The 12314-nt window shown below is 49.4% G+C and overlaps 1 protein-coding gene across 1 annotated transcript; it reads left to right on the forward strand.

Moving 5' to 3' along the window:
* Positions 1-802: 802 nt before the first annotated feature.
* On the forward strand, positions 803-12098 carry LOC113407466 (zinc finger protein Gfi-1-like). Its single transcript, XM_026656028.1, has 6 exons — positions 803-897; positions 1648-1850; positions 7465-7880; positions 7971-8108; positions 10327-10492; positions 11920-12098. Exons 1-6 carry the CDS (start codon positions 803-805, stop codon positions 12096-12098), a joined length of 1197 nt encoding a protein of 398 aa, XP_026511813.1.
* Positions 12099-12314: the final 216 nt, after the last annotated feature.

Consider the following 12314-nt stretch of genomic DNA (forward strand, 5'->3'; position numbering starts at 1 on the left):
AAGCTATTGTAACTCAGACATCTCACAAAAGTTGGGTTAGAAATCAGTTTGTCCAGCTACTTGTTGTTATTAGCAGTCTCAGGGGGGAATGAGAGCACAGTGATATTTGTGGGGCCTTTCAGTCTTTTGCTAGGATTGTGTGAGTGACGAATGGGCTCAGTTTAACCTCGGTAAATTGGCACACTAAATGATCCGCCTCGTTTGCACTGCCTGGGTAGATTGCTCCCGTGTGAGCTCTCCAAGGTGAGGATGGTGCAAAAGGAGACTAGCGTGTTATTTCTCCCCGTCTGTTGGATGCCTGTTGCTCAACAAGCTGCAAGCAGCCCCTCTCCCACCAGCCCACCTTCCTGATGACAGATGGGGGGGAGCGTTTGAGTAACAACAGAGTGAGCGAGCAGTGTCGCTCCTTCGCAGCGCTGCGGGTTTGATTTCCGAACTGGTTGGAGACACCTAAGAAACGAACAGCCCCCTCCCCCCCCCAGCCGATAGCCCCGTTTGGGGCTGATGCGTCTGGAGATGCGTTGTTTTGAAACCACCTGTCTGAATGCCACCTGGTGAACGGAGCGTCCTGTACGCATGCTCCTCCCCTGCCCCGTCCCCTCGCCCCTCCCCGCCCTGTCCCGATTCCCAGTCCCCCCGGAGATCCCTAACCAATGGCTTGTCAAATCTCTCCGCAGAGCACAGCCAAGGCTGGGGATTTAAGGCGATTCACGGGTGGCGCCGCTAGTGGTTTGGGGTGTCCGGGGCGCGGACACAGTCGCGGAGAGTGACAGGCGCCTCGCCTTGCAGGAGCAGCCTCACCATGCCCAGGTCTTTCCTGGTGAAGAGTAAGAAGGCGCACAGCTACCACCAGCCCCGCTCTCCGGACGAGGACTACAGCCTGCGCCTGGAGAGCGTGCTGGCCCAGATCTGTGCAGGTAGGGCGGGCACCTGCGGTCGGAGACCGCGGCACTGCAGCTCCGGGCACGGCTTGGAGCGGTACAGATGGAGGTGGGGGATCAGAGCCTGACCTGCGCCAAGGGGGCTGTGCCAGTTCATTGCAGGCAACCACAGAGCCCTGGGAGGGCGGGCTGGGGGCTCGGGGGAGCTCGCGGGGCAAAGGCACGCGGCCCCGGTGTGTGGGGGGGGGGGGGGGGGGACGGGGGCTTGTAGCAATGGGGCACTGGAGGAGGCGGGGTGGGGAGATGCGGCCCAAGGGTCAGGGGATCCCAGCGACCAGGTCTCTGCCCCGTGCCTGCCCCTTGCCAGGTACCCGCCCAGTACTGGGGGAGTTCAGCGCCTGGCAAGCGGCAGCCGGAGCTGCAGTCCAGGGGGCTGCCCCCTGCCGCCCCGAGGACCCCGCTGCCCTCGGCTAGTGTTTGAATGGGGACCCCTGGGCAGCCGGCCCGAGCCCAGCCCTGGCAAGGGCCGCGTCTGCGGGTCTCCCCGAGAAGCAGCGGGCCGGGGCTGAGCTGGGGAAGCGGCGGGGACAGAGGGAGACGCTGCCGGGTGCTGGGGCAGGGGCGCTGCTGGGGCCCCGGCGAGGCTGCGAGGCTGCCCGCAGGGGGACGCTGCCCTGGCGAGGAGGCAGGGGCCGGGCTGAGGGGTCCTGCTCTCCCCACCTGCCCCGGGGTAAGGGCCCTTCTCGCCTCTGTCCCCCGCAGACAGTAAGATCCCGGGAGAGACGGGTCTGTGCAGCTCCGGCCTCCGGGACCCGGAGCCCCCCCGGGGCCGCTCCTCCCCGGAATCCCACCTGAGCGAGGCCGTCGATGGCGCTTCCGACTCGGCTCCCAGCTGCGAGGGCAGCGTCTGCGACAGAGCGTCGGAGTTCGAGGACTTCTGGAGACCCCCGTCCCCATCCGTCTCGCCAGGTAGGGCCCGGAGCCGGCACCGCCTGCGGGCTGGGGTCTCTGACTGGGAGGGGGCGCGACTGGCAGCCCAGGGGAAGGGTCTGTCTTCCTCTCCAGCCTCTTCTCAGGGAGCCGGCCGTCGGGCGCCGTCCCAGCCCACGGAAATCGGCTGGGCTGGAGAGTGATGGGGGTTCCTGGCTGATACACTCCCGGTCAGCACCGACCAGCACGAATGCAAACGCAGCAGCTGTCGGTTGTTTTACCAATGTTCGTGTAGCTGTTAAGAAGAAAGCCTCCACTGTGTGTTACACTGAATCCCGACAACCCCTGTACATTGCTTTGGGTTAGAAATGAGCTTCCCTGTGCATCTTACTCCAGTTTTAAACATGCATCCAGAGGTATTTTAGTTCACGGAGGGCAACATTCCTGTTGGCTTCATACAGAGCAGGATCTAGCCCGGATTGAGCATGGACACGAGTGAATATAAAAGAATAATTTGACTGAAGAGCCTTGAAATATTGAAGAATGCAAATCACAGGAGTATAAAATTAGTTTTGTTGGTGTCTAAATATAATAGGCTGCTACAGTGTCTCTGAGTTTTCTTATATGATAGATCGGACTGCGCTAGGGGATACGTGTTATGAAAACTAGTAAATGTAGATACACGGCTATCTATACACCTATAGTAAATATAAGTGTGTGTGTGTGTGTGCATTATCTGTTAGATACTTTCCTAACTCCCATTCAAGTTATTTCTTGTTTCTTGTCTAAAAAGGGATTTTTTTTCTTTTCTAAAAATGCATTCCTGAAAAACAGATGAAAATAATGACGGTCAGATTTAAACACCCCAAATCCAGGAAGCTCACACTTATAGCTACAGCTCTGTCTCTAGCTCCCTGGTTGTACCTTTGATGTGGCCGGAGCAGTGGGAGAAGATGCAGACCTGACTTTGGCTTGAATACTATCTCATTTAAAAATACAATCGTGTCGTTTTATAACAAAAATAACAAAGCTTTTTATTGCCTCCGTTAAAAAGCTGCAGCTGAAAAAAGACAAAGTGTGTGCGTGCATAAACTCGGTGCAAAAAGCAACAATTTCTGTCGCTGGAAAGGTAAAAAATTGTCTCAGCTTTACAAGATCAAGAAACCCCCGCAGACAAACAAAAACCTCTTCCTGATTTTCATTCCTACTTTGTCCCTGTAATGTCACTGCATAGCCACGTCTGTATCTAATAGGGGAGCAGCTCTACATTTTAAAAGCCCCCAGGGTTTGAGTCAAGGCAAATAAAATTGTACACACGACAAAATGTGGGGATGCAATTTGATCTGGTTTGCTTAGTTATCTGCATTCTAATTAATAATAACAATATAATTAACACTAAATCCTCCCCCTCTCCCCCCATACTAATGGCTTCTGGAGAGGGACCCGTAGATCGCGCCCCTGCCGCAGTGTGTACATATATGGAGCCTTGTTGTAGCCATTTTGGTCCCAGGTCCAGATATTAGAGGCACAAGGTGGATGAGGTGGAATCTTTTATTGGACCCACTTCTGCTGGTGAGCGAGACAAGCTGTCCAGCTTACACAGCCCTGAAGAAGAGCTCTGTGTACGCTCGAAAGCTTGTCTCTTTCGCCAACAAAACCTATTATCTCACCCATCTTGTGTCTGTAAACATGTGGACACAGACCACTGGAGAGACAGTCTTCACTAGATCTGCGCCTAGTTTTTTTTCACGATTATTTTTCCCCTCCTAAAATTCACTTGCCTAAAGCGCTTCATTTACTGTGAGTGCGTCGAGGAAGGTGCGTTCCGAGCGAGTGTCTTAACAAAATGAAATAATATTTTATAGCTGAAACGGATTATGCGATGGGGGCATCAATACTGGAGGGATCTGTCCCCGTTAAATTCTTAACGAACATATCCCAGGAGTGAAGTGGGGATTGCAGGTGTCCCTGGCATCCACTGATCCGACCCGCTAGGCGTGGCCCCTAATCATGCTGCTGAAATCGTTACACTGAATACTCCATCCAGATTGGCATCAATACAGAGTCAGGTACGAGCTGCCTGGCAAGCCTGAAAGCGGTGTCAGGAGAGCAAGCTTCCTCCCACCAATTCTTTCTCCCCAGTCCGCCCCCCCTCCCGCCCATTCCCTCGCCAACTTCTCTGTCTCAGAAATTTTTAAGACAAATGACGGTCTAATTAGGTCGCGGGGATGTATTGATGCAATATTTGATTTTTCACGGCGAGATTTATTCTTCTGTGGAAAGATCGTTGCTGTGCTTGACAAGAAAGAAAAGAGAGAAACAGCTTTTCTAAATTAAATTCATATAGGGCAGAGGCAGTGAGAGTGTGCATATAGACACAAACGCTATAGAATACATATGCTATGTGCCTATAGTGGAATAGAATATGATTCATGTTCATATTCCATGTGATCTGCAAAACGAATATATGTATTCACATTTCATTAGTGTGCAAAATTAAATCTGAATATTGTATTTATGCCATAGTAATTTGCATAGAGTAGATTTATTTATAGTATTACTAATAATATTTATAAATACCATACATCTACCGTATTTATGCAAATTACTGCTGTATATAAATACCTTATACCTATAAGCTCTCTTTATATGTATGTATGTAATAACACCTGGCCATACATATTCATAGTCTATAACTGATTAATTTAAATCATATTAATATATACTATTAAATATATCATTGCTATTGAATTTGCATGATACCTTTCCCAGGTATAAGACTCTAGCTAGGAAGGCAGAGAGATAGGGGTGTGTGTTTGTGTGTGTATCTTTGTGTACGTAGAATGCTGCCTATTCATTTATTAGTTCAGTCATTTAGGGCTTAAGTCCCACTAGCCCTTATGGGGGATGGGCTCTTCGCCTCCCTTGCATGAACTATGTAAAGCCCGGGCAAAATTGCAGCACCTGTGCTCCTGGGGGAGCCTAAACGGGCTAGGGAGCAGGGGGGTGGAGGGAAGGCAGGATATGATTCTGCCCAGGCACTGGGATAGGGAAGGGAGCAGTTTGCACTGCCCTTGGTGCTGGGAAGCGTTCTGGGGCAGAGGAGCAGTGTCATCCCGCCCCACCTCAAGGCTGTGCCTCTGTGACTCCATCCAGTCCTTAGTGAGGGTGTGCCCAGTGTGTGGGGTGCTCTGCCCTGCCACCCGCACTCATAGGAAGGGTGTGTATCTATGTGGGTGGGACTCTACAGGACTGGTCTTCACTACCCAATGTTACCACATCCCTATTGCCTACTCCAAGGGGTCAAAATCATAAGTCATCCCCTTCCCCCACCCCTAAAAATAAAGAGACTGTCTTAAAAATCATGAGATTTTAAAAATAAGGCCCTGGCGGTATTTTGATTTGCCTTCTTGTGCTGGAGCATTGAAGGGTCATGTTTTCAAGCTTTCCACCCCAACCATGAATGTCTGAAAATTACTTTAATAACAGAAAGAAAGCTGAAATGCTGATGAAATCACATCCTTCCGGAAGCTGGGGCTTTAAGAGAACCAGCAAATACTCTTGAGACTTGTGATCAAATTGCAATAGGTGACAACACTGTGACACTGGTTGTGAAGAACCGAGAAAGCTGACATGCTGCTCACCACAGCTTTGCAGTCAGTGCAGAGCAGGACAAACCGTGTTCACCATCATGTCAGCATTACAGACCCATTTTGTATGAGTGAGTGTGTGTGTTATGTGTGGGTATTCCCACACAAAAATCTTCCTTATTTTGATGTGAGGTTTCTAGACTGCATATCCCACCAACATAAAGCAAGGAAATAAGAGCCAAGTCATTCAGCGCTCTATCTCCACTCATCAGTTTCCTTTTCCATCTCAACTCCCTCCTTTACAGCATACATAGCCACATATCTTTACCCTCATCTTGGTGTGTCAAGGGGTTTTTGAGAGGGTGTGAGGCTGCCTCTGGAAGCCAGGAATTGACTGGGGATGTGAGGAGCCAGGGGAGTAATTGTGGATATAAAAGTGGGAGTTTGCAGGAAGAGGTGTTTGGCTGAGGGAGAGGTGGGGTTGTTCAGGCAGCCTGAGGTGATGAAGCCCAATGGCTTTATGTGGAGGCATCAGCATGTGAAGAGTGAATTAAATACTCTCCACTGTTGCCTCTTCTTCCTAGTCCATAGTGTAGCTATGCTGTGGAGAGCCCTTGATACACAGATGCCTCAGCACAGAGACACTCGACTCCCCCTGTGCTGCTGGCTGGTGCGGTGGGGAGCCAAGGCAGTAGTACTCAGGGAGCCCTTTAAGGTCCAATGTGTCAGGGCTGAGACAGTTGGGTTCCATCTCTTCATGTCTCATGTCCTAGCTCTGAGCCACATGCCCCAAGCCTATTTCCTCCCCATCTCCTGGCACATCTCTGGTAACCCCCCTGTTTCTCAAAAGTCCCACTTGACCAGCCATGTCCTCCAAACTTGGCTCTCCCTGCTCAATCCTCATGGCCCTCTGGAGCTCAAGCTCTTTCCCAGAGCCCATTTCTATATCCCTGCTGCCCATCTCCCTCACCAGGGGTATGACCAGAACTGCTGGCTCAGGTTAGAGCTGGCTGGGAAATTTTGGCAAAGCACAAAACCCAAAACAACTCGAACATGTTTGTTTTCGTTTTGTTGGCAAAACAGAAGTGATGGATCTGAGCCTCCAGCAGTCTGTTGTGGTGCAGTTCATGTAGGTTATGACCAAGAAGGGCAATCACTCTCTTTTGTGTCTTTAATTTTAAATGTGGCTTATGCGTACGGTTTTCATAATATTTGTCAGGGCTGGAGTTTGCGAAGTTCAGAGTTTGTGGAGCCCATGCTTGTTTTACTAAAGGAACCCAGAGAAATGTGAGCATTACACATCTCCATTTCAGCAAGAGACCATTTTAAAATGTTTCCTCTGCAAAAGTGAGGAACATTACAGAGACAATTCAACTGTCCTCTAAAGACTTATGGTGCCAAATCTGGAGACTAATTCAGACATTAAATTGGGAAACAGAAGGATTTCAGTTCTGCTAAAAGTGTAAAACGTAACACACCTTTAACTAGGGAGCTGCTACTGGCATGTCCATAATGGTATGTGTAGGAGAATATGAAAAGTGTTATATAAGAGCTAGGCTTATTATTTATTTATTTATTATGTGTGCTTTACATTACTGCCTAGTCATTTAGGCCCAAATTTTCAAATGTAGCCATTAATTTTAGGTGCCCAGTCTGAGACACATATTGGGTATGTTTTTCATTGGTGCTGAGTACCCAAAACTCCAGTCAAAGTCAAAGGGAGATGCAGGTGAGCAACATCTGTGAAAATCAAGCCAAAGTTTCCAAGTGGGCCACCCAAAAACTGAGACACCCCAAATGAGTGGCCATTTTTGAAAAGCTGGCTTTGGCAGCCTGTGCAGAGTGGAGCAATGAATGCATTAAGCCTATAGTGCGCTATGCAGGCTAACAGCCCCCTCCCGCCCCTTGTGAGAGGTTAGAGGCAGCCCTCATGTGAGCGAGTGTGCAGCACTGATAGGTTTCTGGCTTTGGAACCTGTGTTGGGCTTCTGAGGTGCTGCTTTGTGCCCAATGGGTGGTGGCTATGAACCCTACTAATCGCTCCCTCCCCTTGTGTTTCCACAGCATCTGAGCGTTCTGTCTGCCCCTCCCTGGATGAGGCGCCCCCATTCTCAGTGCCCTTCAAGCCATATGCATGGAGCACCCTGGGCAGCTCTGAGCTGAGGCATTTGGTGCAGAACTACAGGCCCTGCCCAACGTTGGAGCGTAGCTCAGCCCTGGGGCTCTTCTGTGAGCGGAGCTCGGAGTCTGCCCTCTTTGGTACAGACTGTGGCTCAGCACTGAGACTTTACAGTGACTTCAGCTCCCCTGGGCTGGGACTCTTCGAGCGGCCATCAGCAGCAACACCCGGCCTCTATGCAGAGGCCCAGCCTGGACTGCAGCAGGAGAAAGGCCCAGGTGGGATCAAGGTGGAGTCAGAGCTTCTGTGCCGCCCACTGCTGATCAGCACTGGCTCCTACAAGTGCGTCAAGTGCAGCAAGGTAGGAACCGACCTCCCCCACTCCGGTCCTATCCGAGCCCCTGCCTCCCCATGCTAGCCTGCCTGACCCCTGTGTGCTCTCTCCCTTCAGGTCTTCTCCACCCCACATGGCCTGGAGGTGCATGTACGCCGCTCGCACAGCGGCACCAGACCCTTTGCCTGTGACATGTGTGGCAAGACCTTCGGCCATGCGGTCAGCCTGGAGCAGCACAAGACTGTGCACTCCCAGGTAAGAGCAGGGCAGGCACATTGGTGGGGGCATGCAGTGCTAAGGCAGGTAGCCAGGGCCGTGGGTACAGAACCAAAGAGGCAGCTGAGGCAACTGAATGGTGGTAGATGGCACTTAGGGTGAGCGGGCCATGGTGCAGGAAAGCACTCAGGGTGAGGGGGTCAGAGAGGCATAGTGTCTTTCAGAGGAAGGAGAGTGCTGAGGCTGATGGGGGCACAGTGGCAGGTGGGCTATTGAATGAGGAGAACATGGTGACAGGTAGGCATCTGGGATCCAGGCACTATAAACACTGAGAATGAAATTAACAAAACTTCCTCCACACTTCCCAGGCCCCGTGTTTGTCTGTAATGAGCTATGGACACCTATGGTACTTTACAAATAAAACAACTGTTCATGTCATGAATTTGTGTCTCACTCTCACCCAAAGTCAGGACCTTGCAGCAGGATGGTGGACTTTTGTAGCAGTTAAAGAAACTCATTGTCTCCACCCTCCAGCTCTCCCCCAAAATAGGGCCACCCAGAGGATTCAGGGGGCCTGGGGCAAAGCAATTTCGGGGGCCCCTTCCATAAAAAAAAGTTGCAATACTATAGAATACTATATTCTCATGGGGGCCCCTGTGGGGCCCGGGGCCTGGGGCAAATTGCCCCACTTGCCCCCCCCCTCTGGGCAGCCCTGCCCCAAAAGGAGTGAATCTGCCCTCCTTTTTAGTTAGTGTGTGTGTGTGTGTGTGTGTGTGTGCAGGGAACACCTGAATACCCAATCATGTGTAGCGAGCAGACTTCACCCATCTCAACGTGATCTGAGTCACACACAAGAAGAATATGGTCGTTAATTTTGGTAGGAGGATTTGTAACTTTTTCCACCTGCTGATATTGTACCATATTTTCCCTTCACCCACTCACTTGGCCTGGCAAATCTTCCCTCCCAAAGTCAGCTTCAGGAGGACAGAGTTACAGAGAGACTTGTTTGCTGTTTTATTTGCAAGTGAATGAGTGTGCGACTGCAAGGCGTCTGAGGAAGGGAAATATCGCCAGTTAAACAGTGGAAAAAAGAGCAATTCAGTGTATTCAAACCCTGAGGAGGAAGCATTTGGGGCCGAGCACAACAAGCAAATGCTGCCTGCCAAATACAGACTTAAAGCAGACGTGTCTGAAAAGCATAACATGGCCTTGGAGGAGGAGAGTGAGTGCTGGGAGAAGAGAGGAGTGTGTGGTAGGGGAAGAAGCACTGAAGGAAGAGAACAACAAGGAGTCTGGTGGCACCTTAAAGACTAACAGATTTATTTGGGCATAAGCTTTCGTGGATAAAAACCTCACTTCTTCAGATGCAGAGGTGAGGTTTTTACCCACGAAAGCTTATGCCCAAATAAATCTGTTAGTCTTTAAGGTGCCACCAGACTCCTTGTTGTTTTTGTAGATACAGACTAGCACAGCTACCCCCTGATACTTGAAGGAAGAGAGGATTTTGCGATGGGGTGTCTACAGAGGGAGCATAGGTGAAAGGAGGAGAGGAGTGCGTGATGGGGCGTCTAAAGATCTGACGGGAAGTTGAGTGGAGGGAGAGGTAGTGGTGGTTCCAGTGTATGTATTTTGATTTATAGAAATATTAACAACCAGAAAGGTTCTGATCTTAAAGCCCTAGGCACCTTTGACCTGAATGTTGATGAAAAGTTAAGCTAGCAGCAAACAATAACTGCCCAACAGAATTCAACCCAATCCAAAAGTTCCCCTCAATGCCTCACTTTCCCACGGTCCTCAGCACTGTTAAGATGTCAGGTGGGGTCCTGTACCTTGCAATGTCATTAACCAAATGCCCCACTGTGCTGTATTGTGGCCATCAGGCTGCTCAGCGAAGTCTTATGGCTTCTCCATTGGAGCCCCCTGGAATGTGCACATATGTAGTGCAAAGTCTGGGGCACCAAAGTAGCTAGTCCCACACAGTCCCTTGGTCTGGAAGAGCCGTTCCATTACATTACTAGGACTGAGTGGTGCATAGAATTGGGAGGAAGGTGAATTTATCTGACTGTGAATCAGGGATGTGTTTTACCAAGTGGGGCAGTAATGCCAAGGTTAGTGCCTCCACTGGGCCTAGTGGGTACTGGGGAGGAGGATGTGGTTCCTGGGATGGGGTGTTTGTTAATGCACTGGCAGGCTAACTGCATTGCGAAGAGATCTTGGGAGTGGCATAACGGGGTGTGTGTCTTTCCTCTCTCTGCAGGAACGCAGCTTTGATTGTAAGATCTGCGGCAAGAGCTTTAAGAGATCTTCCACCCTGTCCACCCACCTGCTCATTCACTCGGACACCCGGCCCTACCCGTGTCAGTACTGTGGGAAACGGTTCCACCAGAAATCTGACATGAAGAAACACACTTTCATTCACACAGGTCAGCCCTGCAGCAGCTGGCGTTCAGCCCCTATTCATTAGAATAGATTCTGAAAAGTAGATTTTCTCCTCCCACCAATCCATTCATCTTCAGCCAGACCAGTGCATGCAGCTCCCTCTGCCGGGCCCTTGCCCTACCGGGGTAGCTCAAATTGTGGAAACCCAAGCGGAGCAATGGTGCAAAGAAGGGAAATTTGAACTTGGTTTCATGAACAGCCTCTGTTTAATACCTGAAATCCTCACTGTCCAATCAGTGTTGCTTTAATAGGATCCTCCCTGTGGTTATTCAGAAGGGCTTCTCTGTAAGATGATTTGTAGAGCAGTATATTCATATGGCCTTGATTTAGAGCTATGGCCCTTGGAAAATGACAGGTGAATCTGACTGCTGCATCTCCATCTGCATAGCCTGCCACTTTACAATAGCAGCAGCAGCAGCCTCCTCCTCTAGATTAAACACTAAACTCAAGGGCCCAGGGTCCAACTCTCAGTCTAAATATTTACTCAGAGATTATCTATCTATTGGGCTTCCACCCGGACTTTCCAATCAAATGGTTGCAGTCTGGCATATAATGGGAGGAGAGGTGCATAGTTCTCAAGTTTCATTGTTGGTGATAATGAATATGGAAATTAATACACTGCAGATAAATTACTCAAGGAAAGCATTTTTCAAAGAATGTTGTTGAAAGAGGCAGCAGGTTTTCTCAGGGATCTTTAAAAATAAAGCTTCCCTTTCAAACTGCTAGCATCATGGATTTAAATCATCGAAAATGATAGTGATCTGAATATACATATATAAAATCAGTGCTGTTTGTCAAAGTATTTGACTTTCAAAAAGGTCACACGTGGTTGTGAAAAACAAACTTAAATATTATTATTATAAAGTTGTCTCATTTACTCAGGTGTAACTTCAGAGTAAACTGACTTAGAATTTGTCTCAAGTTGAGACAAACTAAACTTTAGTGGATACATTTGAAAAATTTGGTTCAGCTGAACCATTTAAATAGTAAAATGGGATGGGGGAAGAGAAGAAGAAAGATAATCAGTTTTTTTTAAATTGGACTTTATTGGCCAAATCTTTGGCCAGATTCTAAATCAACTGATGGATTTACTCTGGAATTACACTGGCATAAGCGAGACCAGAATCTGGTAACATACATTACTGAAATGAGACATAGGTTGAAGTCCTGTCCCCATTGAAATCAAAGGGAGTTTTGCCATTAACTTAAATGGGGTAAAATTTCACCCATAGTATTGTCCTAGGGAGAGTGACCCTGTTCTGTGGTCACTTAGAGATGACAATATTGCAGCGTGGTAATCCCTTCAAAGCATGGGGCGCATTGACTATGGCTCGTTTGTCCTGGATCTGCCTGGATGCTATGTTGATTGTCTAATATGGGGCCTGCCCTCTTTATCCCCTTCTCCTTGTAGGTGAGAAGCCCCACAAGTGCCAGGTGTGTGGGAAAGCCTTCAGCCAGAGCTCCAACCTCATCACCCATAGTCGTAAGCACACCGGCTTCAAGCCCTTTGGCTGCGATCTATGTGGCAAAGGCTTCCAGAGGAAGGTGGATTTAAGGAGACATCGGGAGACACAACACGGTCTGAAATGAGACCCAGCTGCGATACAGAAAGCACCTACAACACTATGTAAAGAGACTCCCTTGCTTCCCTGATGGCCCTGAATCATGCCCGTTAGCACAGACCCTGGCATTACTTTTTGGGGAAGGATCTCAGGGAGGATAGGATGGGACACAGCTTTGAAAGTTCAACCAGAAGGACTCTGAAAGTGGATCTGAAAGGCTGGGCTTTCTCTCTCACAACACTGG

The sequence above is a fragment of the Terrapene carolina genome, unplaced genomic scaffold, assembly GCF_002925995.2.
Source record: "Terrapene carolina triunguis isolate 2854851 unplaced genomic scaffold, T_m_triunguis-2.0 Scaffold211, whole genome shotgun sequence".
Lineage (NCBI taxonomy): Eukaryota > Metazoa > Chordata > Testudines > Emydidae > Terrapene > Terrapene triunguis.

Coding starts and splice junctions, on each gene's coding strand:
- LOC113407466 (XM_026656028.1), top strand. CDS start 803: ATGCCCAGGTCTTTCCTGGTGAAGAGTAAGAAGGCGCACAGCTACCAC. Junction 7,881..7,970: donor AGTGCGTCAAGTGCAGCAAG/GTAGGAACCGAC, acceptor CTCTCCCTTCAG/GTCTTCTCCACCCCACATGG. Junction 8,109..10,326: donor ACAAGACTGTGCACTCCCAG/GTAAGAGCAGGG, acceptor CTCTCTCTGCAG/GAACGCAGCTTTGATTGTAA.